The following is a 14,901-nucleotide window of genomic DNA, read 5'->3' on the forward strand; positions in this document are numbered from 1 at the left end:
ATCTCCCATCCCCACGCCAGGTGGGCGACCCCTGAGATCCTAAAGGCGTCTGCCTTCCTATTCTTACATCCCTGGTGCAGATAGAGGCTTGGTCCTTGGAATTCTGTTCAGTGAGGAGCCCAGGGGACAGCACAGAGCCCGTGGGCTGTGGCTGCTGACCCATCTCAGGTGCTGGCATTGCCCACATGCTGGGTGATGGCTCAGCCCTGACACCATGGTAATCTAGTTTTGTGTGTTTTTCTACCACTTGGTTTCCCATTGTGAGCATGGAAGAAACCCCAATGCCCAAGTTTTGGTAGGAGAAGGCAGGGGTCTGACTGCTGGGCGTGTGATGACCTGAGTGCTGTTAGCTGTGCCCAGTGGGGACACAATGAGGTCAGTGACGGGGTTCGCCCGACTTAGTGATGATCCTGGGGGTTCTGCCCAGAGCCCAGAGGGATCCCTGTGGGTCCAATGGGGAGTGGTTTCACTTGGTCCCCAGCCAAGTCCCCTCCAGTGCTTTGCACAGTCCACCCATCTGAGATCTTCTGCTCTTTCCTTCCCTCCCATGGGATTTTCTGCTTGGCCAATTTTCAGGCTGTTCTTATCAGTTCTCAGTAGGTTTCATGGAGTTTGAATGGTTACCCTGTTCCAGGTAGAGTCACAATATTAGAAATGCAGGCATCATTTAAAACAGGAAAGACATCCACCTTCTTCTCTCTATGTAGGGGACATCTCAAGGTCCCTTTGCACCACTGGCTTCAGGACTCCTGCTTTCAAACAGGTGGACGCTTTCACAATGCGAGTAAACAGTAACATTCTCGGGACCATAGGAATCTGTTTGAGGTTTTTCCCAGCACGCTGGCCGAGGAGGAGAGGACTGAGGTCACACTTGTGGGCCTCATTCTTTACCTGGAGCCAGCTCGAGTTCCTCTATCCCTTCTGTCCTCTTGCTATTGTTTTGCTTCCTGCTCCAAAGTCAGCTTTCTTCCCTGAAAGTCTTTTTATTACAGATAATCTTGGTTCCCTCATATATTTTCAAAATCTGCAACTTAGAAGCCTGGAGGGACTGGAAATCTTAAAAAGTGCCACCTATATGGAACTAAGTTTCCTTTCCCTGGGGAAACCCGGGAAGCCATGTTGGCTCGCTGCTGCCCTCTGAACTGCCGTGCAAGCTGGCCGGCCTCATCCTAGGCTCCAGCTGACGTGCAGAAGCGAAGGTCTCTAATAAAAGCTGAAGTGTGGGGCAGGTAGTGTTTGGCATCAGCCCCATCCCAAGGAGCCTTTTGGTTGCCGTATTTCCCAGAATCCTCTTCAAGAGGATGAAGAGCTCCAGGAAGAACTGACTGACTTCCAACAGGAAGAGCTGACTTCCAGCAGATGGCCAGCGGTTTCCCAGACTGTGGAAAACTGATTGTGGGTCTAAATACCTTCTGTAATCCCTATAGCAGAGAAACAGATTGTAGTTATACAACCTGTAATTTGGAGGGACATTGATTTTTTGGCAGGGAGGAGAAGAATACACTAGCTAGGGCATCTTGATTGGCCAAAGCAGTGTTTACATGTGTTTAGTTGTCATTATTTTTTAGTACACGTGTTGAGTCAATATTCACAGTGCTAGTGGGGAATGGGTACAAGTACATCATGCATCCTAGTTCTTCTTTTTTTTAAATCCACTCTCCCTTCCTTTTTCCTCCAACCCTTTCCCTTTTGAGAACAATCTAGCTCCCTACTTTGATTTGCTCTGAATCTTAGAGGTAGGATTGTTACTTTATCCTGGGTAAAGTCAAGGAAACTGTAGTTTTACAACCTCCATCATTGAAGGTTCGTTGGCTGGATGGGGTGTCAGGAGCCAGAGCATGCTGGAAGATGTAATGGTGGCTTGCACTTTGTCATAGACCAAGGCAGCGAGCCTCATTCCTGGGCTTGTGGGAAGCTTGTGGTGAATTCTGCAGAGGATCCTTCAGTCCATCACGTACTCCAGAGTCTCTGGTTGAACCCGGTGCTTTGAGTCAAAGAACCACAAGTCGTTCTCCATGCCTTTGTGTCTGGGGGAGACAAGTCGCATGTGAAGAGCAAGCCAGGTCATGGAACAGCATCAGTGAGCAGGCTCCAGTGGCACCAATCGGAAGCTCAGACCCTTGCCACCCTCGTGCAACCCACCAGGGAGATGCGGTCCTCCTCTCTGTTTCTCGATGCACTTTGGGAAGCAGTGGTACAGCAGAGCCGGCTGAGGCCCTGGGCCACTCATGTTGCAATCATTTGAACTTTGAATCACAAAGAACAGAAATGAGGCGCGTGCAGAAAGAGGATGGTCAGGAGTGTCTATGAAAGGGGAGGAGGAGAGTGGAAAGGGAATATGGGGTTGGGGAGGGAGAGACTGGAGATCTGAGAGCCAGGGATCCAGAGAACTGATGTGTTCAGGGAGTGGGGTCCAGTGGCAGGATCTGCAGAGGTAAAATCCAGAGGAAGCCTTGGCTGTGGCCAGGAGGAGGTTATGAGCCCCATTCCAGGCAGGCTTTCCTGAGAGAATAGGATAGCACAGGACAAGGGCTGAGTGAGCCCTGGCCTCTGGGCTGTTACATCCACTGGTGGAGTGGCCCTTCAGGACCGGGCCAGGAATGTGAACGTCTGCTGGAACCCAGAAGCCAGCAGTCTCAGATTGATTTTCCAAGAGGCTGGAAACCCATCATTTTACTGGATAGCTTTTGATTTCTCAATGTTAGTTCAGGTTTTTGTTTTTTTAATGCAAAACTTGATGGAGCCTCACCGTAAGACTTCTGTGAGCTGACTTCAGCCCACCACCATCAACTCCCGGACCCTGCTCTCCAGGAAGTTTCCACGTGAGATAAGGAGGCATCTCAAAGCAGCAGCAAGGTCAGGGCCTACTGCCCAGTGTGCCAGGCTTGTGTGCCCCTGCGGCTTGCTTGGCCCTGTCACCTTGGGAGCAAGGGACACAAGCTCGGCAGAGGCAGGAGAGTCCGCTGGACAGAGTGGTTCAAAGAGTAAAGGGAGATTGTGGAAGAGGAAGAATGAGGTGGGAAGACAGAGCTGTCGTGAAGATGAGAAGATGCAAACCCAGGAGAACTGGGCAGGGGAAGTGACCCTGCCCCATCTTTCCCCATGTGTTTGCAGACTTATTGTGCCCAGAGGAGGGAGTCAGCGGGGCCCAGGACTGAAATGGTCCCCAGAGAGAATTTCCGTGGCTGCTTTGGGCAGAGGTGTGGCCAGTACTGCTGGACAGCCGGGAGGACCTCTTGAGTTTGATTTCCTGATACCTGTTTATGGGACAAGAGCACAGTGCACACAGACCAGCATAGGAGTGTGGCCTCTCTTGGCATCTGCCGCTTTGAGTCCAGAGAGCTCCCCTGGCCCGGAGTTTCCCACATTTCATCCGTTCTCTTGCTTCTGTACCCATGAATCACTTGTGCTTTTAATTAATAATAGCTTTATTCAAGTAATTCTTACTTTATATGTCAAAAGAAAAAAGCAAAACTATATAGCATTACTGACACCATAATACTGGATTTTTCCAAATATGCTTTTTTAAAATGCACATAGTCACCTGAAGTTTTGGTGGGTGTTTATTTTCATTTCACCCTCAAGGATCTCACCCCTCATTAATAGAGCAGGCATGGACCTTTGGGAGAGAGGGGGCTGGTTAGTTGGTAGAGCTGGGCTCCTTTGGAGTGTGACGATTTTCCACGTTGCAATGACTGTCTGTGGTTGTGGGTTTCTCAAGCAGGTTGGCTTCAGTGGCTGGACCTGAATAAAATGGGTAAAGGTGAGAGCACCTCTCTGTCCGACAATTTGAAAGTGATGCTGCTAGCATGGCAAGAAGTCAGAAGCTTGATGGCAGTGCCTTCCAAATTAATCTAGGCGAGGAAAAAAATGAAAATGCCATCAAGGAACAGGAGATTTGTCAGCTGCCTTGCTTAGACTTTTCATATAAAACATAAAGGTTGGCAGATTATAGATGAAAGGTCAGCTCAGCGAAAAAGAAAATATGTCAAACAGTCTCACAGCACAGGTAGCAGAGGGTGGGGGTCGGGGGCTGCTGTGGATTCTCAGGACCAGATGAGTTCAGTGGCCACGTGTAAATACTGTCACCCTTCTGTGGTGGTGGCTGTGCTGGTGGCTGCTTCTCTGTGCCATGTCTCTAAAATGTGGCTTAGAAGACACCAAGGATGCTGTGCACCTGGGAAGACTTATTCTGCAGCACGTCCCTGGCCTCCCTTCTTTTTCTTAAACTAGTCCGAAAGAGAAAAGGTACTTCTTCCTTTGCCCTGTGTCCTGGTGTCCCCTGTTGGTGACCAGAGCTATAGAATGAGGATATCTGAGGGGTGTACCCTTCCACAGCAGCAGGTGTGTAGCTGGGTTTGCAGGGACATCCTCACCAGGAAGGATGGTGTGACCTGGTGACAACAGCGTGCTTGGGGACCACGCAGCCAGACCTGGCTAGGAGCAATGCCTGCCTGTCCTGGGAAACTGATCTGCCTCCCCTGGGGGACCCCTGGGGGGCCACAAGTGAATCCAGAGTGCATCATCAAGCTGGTGGGGTTGCAGAGCCAAGATCTTAGGGTTCCAGGGCCTCTTGGATTTCCAGCATGTGCAAAGCTAGGAATGTGTGGTCTTGTTAATCCATCTCCCCCTGCCTTAAGTACAACATCACCACCATCTTGTCTAAGGACCTCGCAGCAGGCAGATTTCTGAGAGGCTTCCTATCTGAGGTGGACTTCTTGGCACAGCCTTGCCAATCACTGTGGCTAGGGCCTTGTCATGTGGAAGTGTGCACTAGTAACCCAGGAGACTCACTGCTTCTTGGCCTCCATGTTTCTGGTTTGATCTCTCTGCACTGTTATTTTTTTATTGGAATACTTTCATCTCTTTCTGAAGCCTCCCCATTAACTCACATGCTCTCTGGGCAATTCCATTACCGTTAGAAGCCGAAAAATTAAAAGCCAAGGAAAAACAGTAACACTGCAAAACACAACCTAAGTCTCAAAAACTACTGTGGTATTGAAGACCTCGCTATGCAATCTTGAGGTGCACTGTTGCTGAAATCCAAATGGGCCAGGGAGAGAAACTGCCCCTCCCCACCTCCCCCTAAATTTTCCTTCCTGCTAAACCTCCTTAATTAAATCATTGACTCTATCTCACTGTAAGAACCAATTCTTACAACAAGTGGATCTAATTTCCTGCTGGGTAACAGTAATTCTTCCTGGAATAGCTGAAAACATTAATTTTGCATTGAATCCAGGAGACTCAGGAAGCTGGAATTGTAGGTGTCATTGTTCCACCTGGTCTTCCTCCAAAATAAAATAAAATAAAGTAAAATAGAATGAGCAGTGGCCCAACAGTGAGGCTTGAGGGATGGGGTCTGACAGAGTACACAAAGGGACATTAATCGCAGGAAGGGGAGAGCTGCCTGGTACCATCTCCCTTTGGATTTTGGATCTTATAGCATTGTGTGAGTTATTAATATGTATGATCCATACTTTATTCAAACATTATAAATCTATGCAGAAGTCTGGTGTTTGGGTTTTTCTTTATAGCTTTCATTCTTCTTCCCAGAATTATCTCATTTCGATCGGGAAACTTTTACATACAAAGCACACACTGAGAACTCACATTTCCATACCATAAATATTAAAAGGAGGTTAAGCTTTACAGTTTCTTCCCCCTTCCCAAAGGGACGAAAGTGGAGCCTTCCAATCAGGGGCTTTTAATCACGATCTTGTATTCAGGAGCTGAAAGGTAAACTTAAAATTAGACTTACAATAGGAAATCGCATAGTGTGCTCCACTTCCTACCTACAAATTGTAGAATGCTTGACTGTGCCCTATCTTGGGCATTGGGAAAGTTCTCCAGAAAATACAGCATTTCTTAGTTATTAAAAATAATCTGTTGCTCAATTTTTGAGGACCAAATTGAATCCAGGTCACCTTGGAAGGATCATAATTAAAGTGCTTCTTCCAGATAATTACAAAGTGTGGGTTTGTTATTGTGTGGATTCAGTACAGTGAGTCTGTGCAGCCCACAAGAGCGAGGCGGAGCCTCAGTACCTTTGGCTTCTCGGGAGTTTCCCATCTTCTGCCCATTTTCATCTTTTGTCAGTGTGAAGGACCCATGCACTGTGGCTCCATGGAAATGCAGTGCAGTGTATGAGCTGTTTCATTGGGGTGAGCCGGCTGCTAATCACAGTCTCGGTTCCTGTGCTTCATGATGGGAAACAAACGTGCTAATTGCTGCTCTTTTTTCTTATTTCAGGAAACCTGCCATATGAATATAAAATAGTGATTGCTGGGAATCATGAACTGACATTTGATAAGGAATTCATGGCAGACCTTGTTAAACAGGACTACTACCGTTTCCCCTCTGTGTCCAAATTGAAACCGGAGGACTTTGACAATGTTCAGTCCCTCCTGACAAACAGTATTTACTTGCAAGATTCGGAGGTCACGGTGAAGGGATTCAGGATATACGGTGCACCTTGGTAAGTGTCCCTTCGAATAGTTTTCCCTTCTCTTTTGTAACTGGGCCCCCAGAAAGTGGGCCTTGGTCTTCGGTGCTTTAAATGAAAGTGATCTGGATGGAGAAGATGAAGAAGAAGAAAGCTTCTTGCTGGATTTCCAGCAGAACACATACTCTGCTAGTGCTTTAAAATACAGCATCTGTTTCCATTGAGAAACAGATTTATGTACTTAAGATCCCCTGGGGCAGGGCTTTGGGAGATGGACCTGAATACCTGGGATTGGGGCTACGTAGGTCTCTCCATACCAGAGATGTTTCAGGAAGGTCACTTAACATTCCATCAGCTTTGGGTGGCCCACGGCCTTCTGATTTTACACAGGATGCTGTCATACGATACCTTACTGAGATTGGAATTTCTCAAATCTCTCTACGTATCAGTGACCAGCTCTGTAGGGACAGAATTTAAAGCCTATGGCGGAGACTCCAATCCTTCCCACTTAGACGAAGCCCAGCAGAGCAGTCTGTGTTTTCTGAAGCCCCCAGGCGAGGCTAGTGCACAGTTGAAATTCCCAGAACTTCGCTCTAGAACTCTGGACACAGGCGCAGTGCCTGTGGGGCCAGGTGGGAAGCTCTTGGGATCTGGGCTCCCTGTGGGGCCAATTTTGGGTTGGAAGAAGAACCTTGACTAAGGAAGCTGAACTTTTCTGCAGCTTTGAGATGGTGAAGGTGGGGACAGCCTGCTTTTGGGGTGCCACAGGGCTAGAGATAGGAGACATTTTCGAAGGCTTATATGCCTGCCTGGCCATTTGCTTCAGAATAACTCATTTTCCTGCTCTTGCCTCTGCCACTAAGTACTTAGGTGAACTTGGATGAGTTGCTGAGCCCCAGACACAGTGCTCACTCCTTCAAAATAAGAGCATTGACACAGATGCTGACTAACATCCGGGGATTCTAGGGTCCTCCCTGAGGCTCTGTGTCCATACTGGGAGGAGCTAAGCTTCCCCTGCCTTATTTGGAGCTGTGGTAGGGCAAAAGAGGCAGCCACAGTGAATTCTGTCTGGTTGGCCTCTACGCCCAGCAGTTCCCTTTGTCTTCTCTTAAATATAAAACTAAGACACTGCAGGTAATTTTTTTCTAGCCTCACTGAGTGAATCCAGGATAATAGAACAGTGGGTATACTAAGTATTGGGAATACATTACTGTTCCAAATCAAGTTGATAATGATTGTGAGCTCACTTGGAAAGACCATGAGCCATATCTTTCTCTAAATTCATTACGTCTATTATCTCATTTATTCCCCAAATCCTCTAGAGACGGGCACCATTAGGATTCTCACTGGCTGATACGAACAGGCACAGGAAGGCTAGGGCTCTGCTCAGGAAACACCAGAGTCAGTGGTAGCATCTTGGTTTGACCCTAACAAGTCAGACTCGGGGAGTACGGTACGGCTGAGGAGTGGGGGTCATCATTAGCACTCAGTGTCTGTAGAGCCACTTTAGATCCAGCCTTATTAATGCTATTTATTTGTTTTGTATATAAAGGACAAGAGAACAAACAGCAGAAATTAGTCCTGTCAGATTGCAGTCGGGAAGCTGGACTCAGGGCATTGCAGGATGCTGCTGTTAGTGTTTCTGGGCAGGGGACACAGAGCATGTCCAGCTTCTCAGTCCAGTACCTTACAGTAGGCGCACAATCCAGGGATGAGCTCTGCTTGTCCCAGAAGCCCACCTTGCGGGCCAAGGCCAGTCTTTCAGTAATCAAAGATGTTTTTGAGCAATCTTCAAAAGGCACAGGGCATCTTAGGCTATTCCTGAACAAGCAAGACTTCCAGAGAGCTGGGGTTCATAGCTGCTGAGATGGAGACACAAACCGTGTACTGTGTCATCTGAGCCCATGTGAATCTGTTGGGGACAGGGCTCAGCCCAGCCGGATTCCCACCCATCGCTGTGAAGGAGGGGATGACTTGGGGTCCTGAGCCGTCGTGCAGCATCTCATGGAATAAACGTGAGCCAGAGCAAATTTAGGTATGTGCTGTGAGAGGCGTGACCCACTTATGGCGGGAGTATAGACTGTAAAGTTTGTATCATAACCAGACAGATGTCACTTAGATTTCTTCAAGATTTTAATATTGGAAAGGACAGTAAAGTCAAGAAAGTAGGCAGCATTAACTAGTCTCCTAAAACACTACCCTGAAGTTGCTCTTAGACATCATGTGTTTGGGGATTTCTGCAGGACTTGAATTGTTCTCTGCTGGGCCCTCCTTTACAAGAAAGGAAGTCACTAACTGGGATTTCCTGTCCATGGGGTTCTGGTACTCAGTGTTTTCCTAGACAGTACAGAGATGGATGGAAGGGGGATTTCCGTTTAGTCCTGGTTTTTGCAGATACAGGTTGTTTGGATCTTGTTGTAAGATACTTTATTAAATGAAAAGCCCCAGGCCCACAGTGATGTCTGGATTAGAGCCTCTCCACAGCATGAATGCTGTTCCCTGCTTCTACCACTCACTCAGCCCTAGGACCTTGGGCAGGTTTCTTAACATTGCCATGCCTCTGTTTTCTCATCTCAATGGCATTGCCTTGTTCTCATGGGGTTTATGAAGAGAGTTACTCCAGCTGTGGTGCTAACCAGCCAGAGCAGTGATGGCAAACCTTTCCGAGCTTCCCGTGGTACAAGCATCCCGCTGAGGTTCGTCACCTCTGAGCACGAGGAGGCATCTGAGGCAGGTGCACAGCCACTGCTAGAAGCTCTCATGCTTCAGTCCCCTTGTAGGAGATTTGGGTGATGGAGTCTGGGTTTGGCTTGTGCAGGCTGCTGAGTACAGTGTGCCAGTCCCGGAACTTCTCTGTTTGTGTATAAATGGGTGTGAGGTCCAGCCTGGGGTCTTTCACATGGCACCCACTTAACTCGCCATGGTTAAAATCTTCCAGGGAAACACGTACTGGTGTGCAGTGTCGTGTGTGACCTCTCATTATTCAGAACTTGAGTAGAAGTGAAGTTCAGATGACATCCTCCATAGCTACTTGTATTCTCCCTTCTGGATTGACATTTCTTCAGGCCCTGGGATGCCTCTGGAGGAGAATACTTGCCACATAACCCAGTAGACATTCAAACCTGAATCACATTTGATTTCTGTGCCTTGCCAATGAATATTACAAGCCAAATATTAACTGCTGACTTGTTAATATTGACAGTGATTTTTAACTAAAAAGCAGAAAACTAAGAACCTTGATACTAACCATTTTCACCTTGTCATAGATGTTAAAAAAAAAAAAAAAAAAAAAAAAACTGTAGCAGAACACCGGCTTACATGGGAAGGCCCTGGGTTTAGCTTCCACCAATAAGTAAATAAATAAGTAAATGATTGAGTTTGGCGCCAGAGAAGAGCTGTCGGTGTGTATTCGTGTTTTATAAGGGTATCACAGCTGCAAGCTACATAAGGGTTAGGGAGGACTGTTTCCTAGAGCAATTCTTCTGGAGGAAATGCCTCACAACACCTAGGGCTGGGTGTTCCCTGGGTGCCTGTGCAGCCGGCTCCTGCTAGGGGACAGAGTAGGCCCCTCCCCCAGGAAGAGGATTGGGGTGTGGTCTGATGGGGTTGAGGGCAGCTCCATGTTCTAACTCAAGGGGAGTCAACCGGAACCTTGCTGAAACAGGAAGTGAGGGGGGAGGGGTTCAGGGATACCTCTTCTGGGGGTTGCTACTGTGGTTCCTGTACCCCCTCCTCCCAAGCACTTTGAGGAAATCTTCCAAGGAGCAGGCATCTTCTGTAACCAGTTCTTTCCCAGAGTTGCTTACCTCCTGCGATTCTCTCCTCTCCATCTTTGGGTCTTGTGTCCTCATTGTCCGGTCAGCCTGAGAGCTCAGGGGTCTAGTCCCTGGCACCCATCTTCTCCATAGTGGCTTTCAAGCTCTCCTTTCTGATATGCACGAAGCTCTGGGATGCCTGAAGATGGCAAGAGAGAGGAGACAAAAATCAAATCTGTCAAGCCTTGGCTACCGTGGTAACGACTTGGCTGGCCAGGGTGGAGGGGAGGTGGAATTTGGAAGTCATTTGTATTTCTGGTTACTGAATGCATGGCCAAGGCAAAATGACAAGCAGGTTTCAGTAAACTTACTCCCAGACTTGGCAGTTAAAAATGACCAACCAGCCTCAGCTTTGCTATGATTCAGTTGCTCTTTTGATGCGAAGATGCTATGGAGAAAAAGAATCCATGTACTAATTGATGAGCAGCTCGGCTGCAAAAAGTGAAAAAGCACAGAGGTAGCAGGACGGGAGAATAATTGTACTGTTCCTCGCCTGCGCTTGTTTCTCCTGCACAGAGAAACTCGGAGCCGCTGTCCCATGGCGTTCAGTGAATAGGAGTGGGCTTTCTGGTGGCCGGGAATCTGATCTCCAGGCTGACCAAGAGGTCAGGAACAAAGAGCACCTTTTCTTCGCGTCCTAGTGGACCCAGGTGTAATAGGTGCAGTAACCTTGCAGGAAGTGTCTTAACTTCTGCAGCAGGAAAATGACAGCGGGCACAGGCAGCGCCTTACTGAAATGGCTGCAAAAGGCAGAGAAAGGCTGAGGAGTTGCGTTTTCAAAGGCAGTGCATGCAGGATTCTTCCCCCTGCTCGTTTCCCCTCATTTCCTATCGTAAACACGTTTAGTTCATTCATTCATTTCGAGGCAATTTTCTCAGCATTTTTCCAAGTGGGAGTTAAGTGTCTATTCCACTGTCTGCAGTGTGTATAATTGTGTTTGCATGCAAATAGCTAGGAGGTGGCTCCACTTTCGCATTCTGATCAGCACTGTGGGGCTTTATGTCTACCCTGTCAGAAAAGCGTCAGATGTTTTTATTTCCAATTATAAGTTTTGTAATGCATCATGTATTTTGCTGACAGTCCTCGAGTTCTTGAAACAGAGAACAAATTAACAGCAGATATTGAGGGAGAGGATTAGAAAACCAATTGGCAGCTCATATGAAGGAATTCAGACATGGGATGGGCTCATTTATTTTATTTTCACAGTCATACTTTATAATTAAGTTGGACCAAAAGAATAAAGAAAAGAAAGAGAAGGAACATCTCCCCCGTGAAGTACAAAAGTCCTTCGCCTCGCAGGACGGAGTGTGCAGTTTGCAGTGTGAGTTCTGAAGCCTGTTTTCAGGGGTCTCTGTTTTTCTCCAGGGTGGTTCCGACACAGCCGGGCACAGGAAAGGTCTTAGAGCCAGTGTTAAGCAAACATGCACTCTGCTTTTACATGACTCTCTTTAAAGGCCCAGGCTAACATTTCATTTTTCTTGGCCTGGGGCCCACCAGCTCTCCCATTATGAAATCCGTGCCTGTTCTGTCGGGCTCTAGAATTACAGGGCTCTGTTTACATTTTTGCCTCTTTTCAGAATGCAGCTGACTGCTCTTAAAGCTGTGCAGGATCAGATTCGCTTTTGGTTTAACAACAGCCCTGTTTATTTGTGAAAGTAGAAAGCAGAACCATCACTGTGCTTCCTACCTCCCATCGACAGCCAGAGAGCAGTGCAGGAGGAGATACCGCTTCCAAAGCCAGCTCCTGCAGCGCTGGTGCTGTGGGACTCAACTGGGCTTTTCAGCGCAGGGCAGCTCTGACCAGTGCAGCCTGGCCACCTGGCCTGAGCCTGCAGGTGTGTGGAGGCTGCCGTGTGGGTGAAGAGGCGGAGAGGGCGGAAGACAAGTCTACAGAGCAGGAGGCCTCAGATCTGCGTCTGGCATCTTCTATGTTTCTGTGTGTACAGGAGGAGAGCTCAACTCAGTCAGCAAGCAAGGATGATAAATAACTTGATTTGGAGGATGCCTTTCACTCTCAGAACACTGACGCCTGCTGTCTCCTTTGGACCACACAGTAATTCTGTACTATAAGCAAGACCTCATTAATAATGATCATCCCTGAGAGCCAGAGTTCATAGTGCTTTTATGTCAGGGGACCCTTTGGAGAAAGGGACCAAGCTAGGGAATTTTGGGTAGGGGTACCTGACCCAAAGAGGTCACAGAAACCTGGCCCAAAGAAATCACACTCTGGTTTGGGCAGAATCAGGATTGGACTCTAGAGTTCCTCTTCCAAGTTCTTAGGCTAAACCAAGATATGCTAGTAATGACTGATATCCACCTGCTTCTCCACCTGAGACAACTCAGAAAGTGGCTGCTTTTCATTTTAGAAGACTCAGCTGTTGCCACTGAGTTTTAAAAAAGGGTTCAGAAATCCAGGCTGCTGTTTAGGGGCTGTCAGCATTCTGGGGTGGGGGAGCTTACAGGAAATGAGGAGGAGTGTGGGGCAGGAGGGAACATTGGTGTCATTTGTATGTTGTGCTCCACAGAGTAAGGTTTTACAAAAGAAAAGTTCACACCCTGATGTGTTTCAGCCAGATTCTGGCCTGTGGGTGGGGAAGAGTTCCCTGGCTTCCTCCAGTTGGTGAACCCTTGGGGCCCAAGAGGGTCCTAACCCGTATTTGTCTGGATCTGGTTACTGCTGCTGCTCTGCCTTCTGGTGTGGCACCTCTGCCTGTGACTCCAATGTGGTCAGAGCCCTGTCCAGGCCCCACAGCCTGAGGTGGGTTCCTATAATCCCTTGATGACTTGCACTGAGGGTAAGATGGGCTTTGGGGCACACTGATCTGTAGGCATCGCCGTGGGCCAACCTGCTGTCCTCTTGTGGTCACCCCAGCCAGGCTCTGTGCTATGTTCCGTGGGAGAGGCCCTTGTCCTTCCAGGCAGCTCCCTGAGGGCTCCCGAGGGTGATGTCACTTATCCCCTCCAGGATTCCTCTGTGACCCTGTGGACAGCTTGGCAGAGGAGAGTGGAGCCCTGGTACTTAGCAACACCCTGATGTGGATGCCTTCGTGGACACTGGGCTAAGCTCTTTGTGCTGATTCCTTCTCCCATAAACTGTTAGTCCCTTTCCTCTGGCTAATGAATTCCTGGCAGGAGCCCCCAGTACCCCCAGCAGTCAGTTACAATCCTGGTTCTACCTCCCGAAAGAGACAAGAAGGGTGATATAAAGCCTCAGAGACAGGCTGGCCCAGCAAGCTGGAGTCTCACTTTCAACACTTCGGACTTATTCACGTTGCTGCATACATTATTTAATCTCCCTGAGCCACAGGTCCATCTGCCAAATGGCCAAGCAAAGAATAATAACTGCCACATCTTAAGCGTCACTCACATACAGTTCGCCTTAGATAACATAGTGTTTCAGCCTCGTAACAACCTACGAAGAAAGCATTGCTATGCCGTGACAGGGAATGCTAATTGTAGGTCTTCCTGATTAAAAGTCTCAGAGTGGTGACTGGGTTGGGGGTGCTGTACTCAGCAGTGGTTTAATCTACCGATCCATTGATAGTTGGGGCCCAGGTGGAGGTGGGTCACAGGGCTGTGCCTTTGGCTGGTTTGTCCTTCTTTGACACTGCTCTCTTGCTTCTGGCCACCATGAACTGAGCACCTTTCCTCTGCCACATCCTTCTACCAGAATTCTGCATCAGAGCTATCTGCTATGAACTGAACCTTTAGAATCCATGAGCCGGATGAAATCTGCCCTTTAAGCTGCAGTCACTGGGTATTGTACTTTAGCACTGAGAAAGCTACCCACTTAGGAGATGAGGCAGTGAATGGCTGGAGAAGTTAAATAGCTCACCTGAGGATGCCCAATTTTCCAAAAGCTTGGAAATTAAACAAATCTGTTTGGCTCCAAAACTTCTACTCATTAATGTATTTTCACTTTTTATGGTTTGTTTTTCTCATGGAAATGACATGAGATCTAACGTAATGCTAAATAAAATACTGTTCTCCTCTCCAAAAAATAATTTTTGAATTTTGTTCATTTTGCTTGGTATTGTTTCTATGGTGATTAAATATATCAGGACAGAAATGACAGAAATGAGGTCAGTAGGACTCTAGGACCATAATGGAAACCTTTTAGGTTTCAGTGATAGAAACAGCCTGCTGTGGAGTGTGTGTCATAAATTCACCACTGTTTCCCGTGTGTGTGTGTGTGTGTGTGTGTGTGTGTGTGAGAGAGAGAGAGAGAGAGAGAGACAGACAGACAGACAGACAGACAGACAGACAGAGGTGGGTAGTGAGTGCTGCTGGGCTTCTGTGCATGGCAAACTGCTTATGATAGTGAGTAAGTGGGACTCACTTAGGAAAGGAACCTGGTTCATTGTCCCCAGCTCGTCCAAAGGCATGGAATGGTGCCTGGAGTCTGCTAGATGAAGACATAAGGAATATTGTTAAGATCATTTAGCTGGAGCCTCATTTCAGTGTCTGAGCGATGCCCGGCAGTGTGTCTTCATCCAGGAAAGATAAAGGTAATGTTGAGTGGCGGAGATCAATTGCGTTCAGAATGTTCTCCAGCAACCTGAATCCAAATCCGAATCTGAATCTGAAAGCCTGGGGTTTGCAGTGCAGACAAAGTGAGCAGTGAATCTGCATTAATTCATGAGA

At 47.8% G+C, this 14,901-nt stretch overlaps 1 protein-coding gene across 7 annotated transcripts in view; it reads left to right on the plus strand.

The window, feature by feature from the left end:
• Mpped2 (metallophosphoesterase domain containing 2) overlaps positions 1–14,901 on the plus strand; it is a 152,120-nt gene that overhangs the window by 72,272 nt on the left and 64,947 nt on the right. For all 7 annotated transcript variants that reach the window (XM_023562754.2, XM_005001275.4, XM_005001272.4 and 4 more), the window contains one exon: positions 6,250–6,475. In XM_023562754.2, the coding sequence (XP_023418522.1) occupies positions 6,250–6,475 (226 nt within the window). The remainder of the gene's footprint in view (positions 1–6,249; positions 6,476–14,901) is intronic.

The sequence above is a fragment of the Cavia porcellus genome, unplaced genomic scaffold (assembly GCF_034190915.1).
Source record: "Cavia porcellus strain 051 isolate PalLab524CR breed Dunkin Hartley unplaced genomic scaffold, mCavPor4.1 scaffold_9, whole genome shotgun sequence".
NCBI classification, from domain to species: domain Eukaryota; kingdom Metazoa; phylum Chordata; class Mammalia; order Rodentia; family Caviidae; genus Cavia; species Cavia porcellus.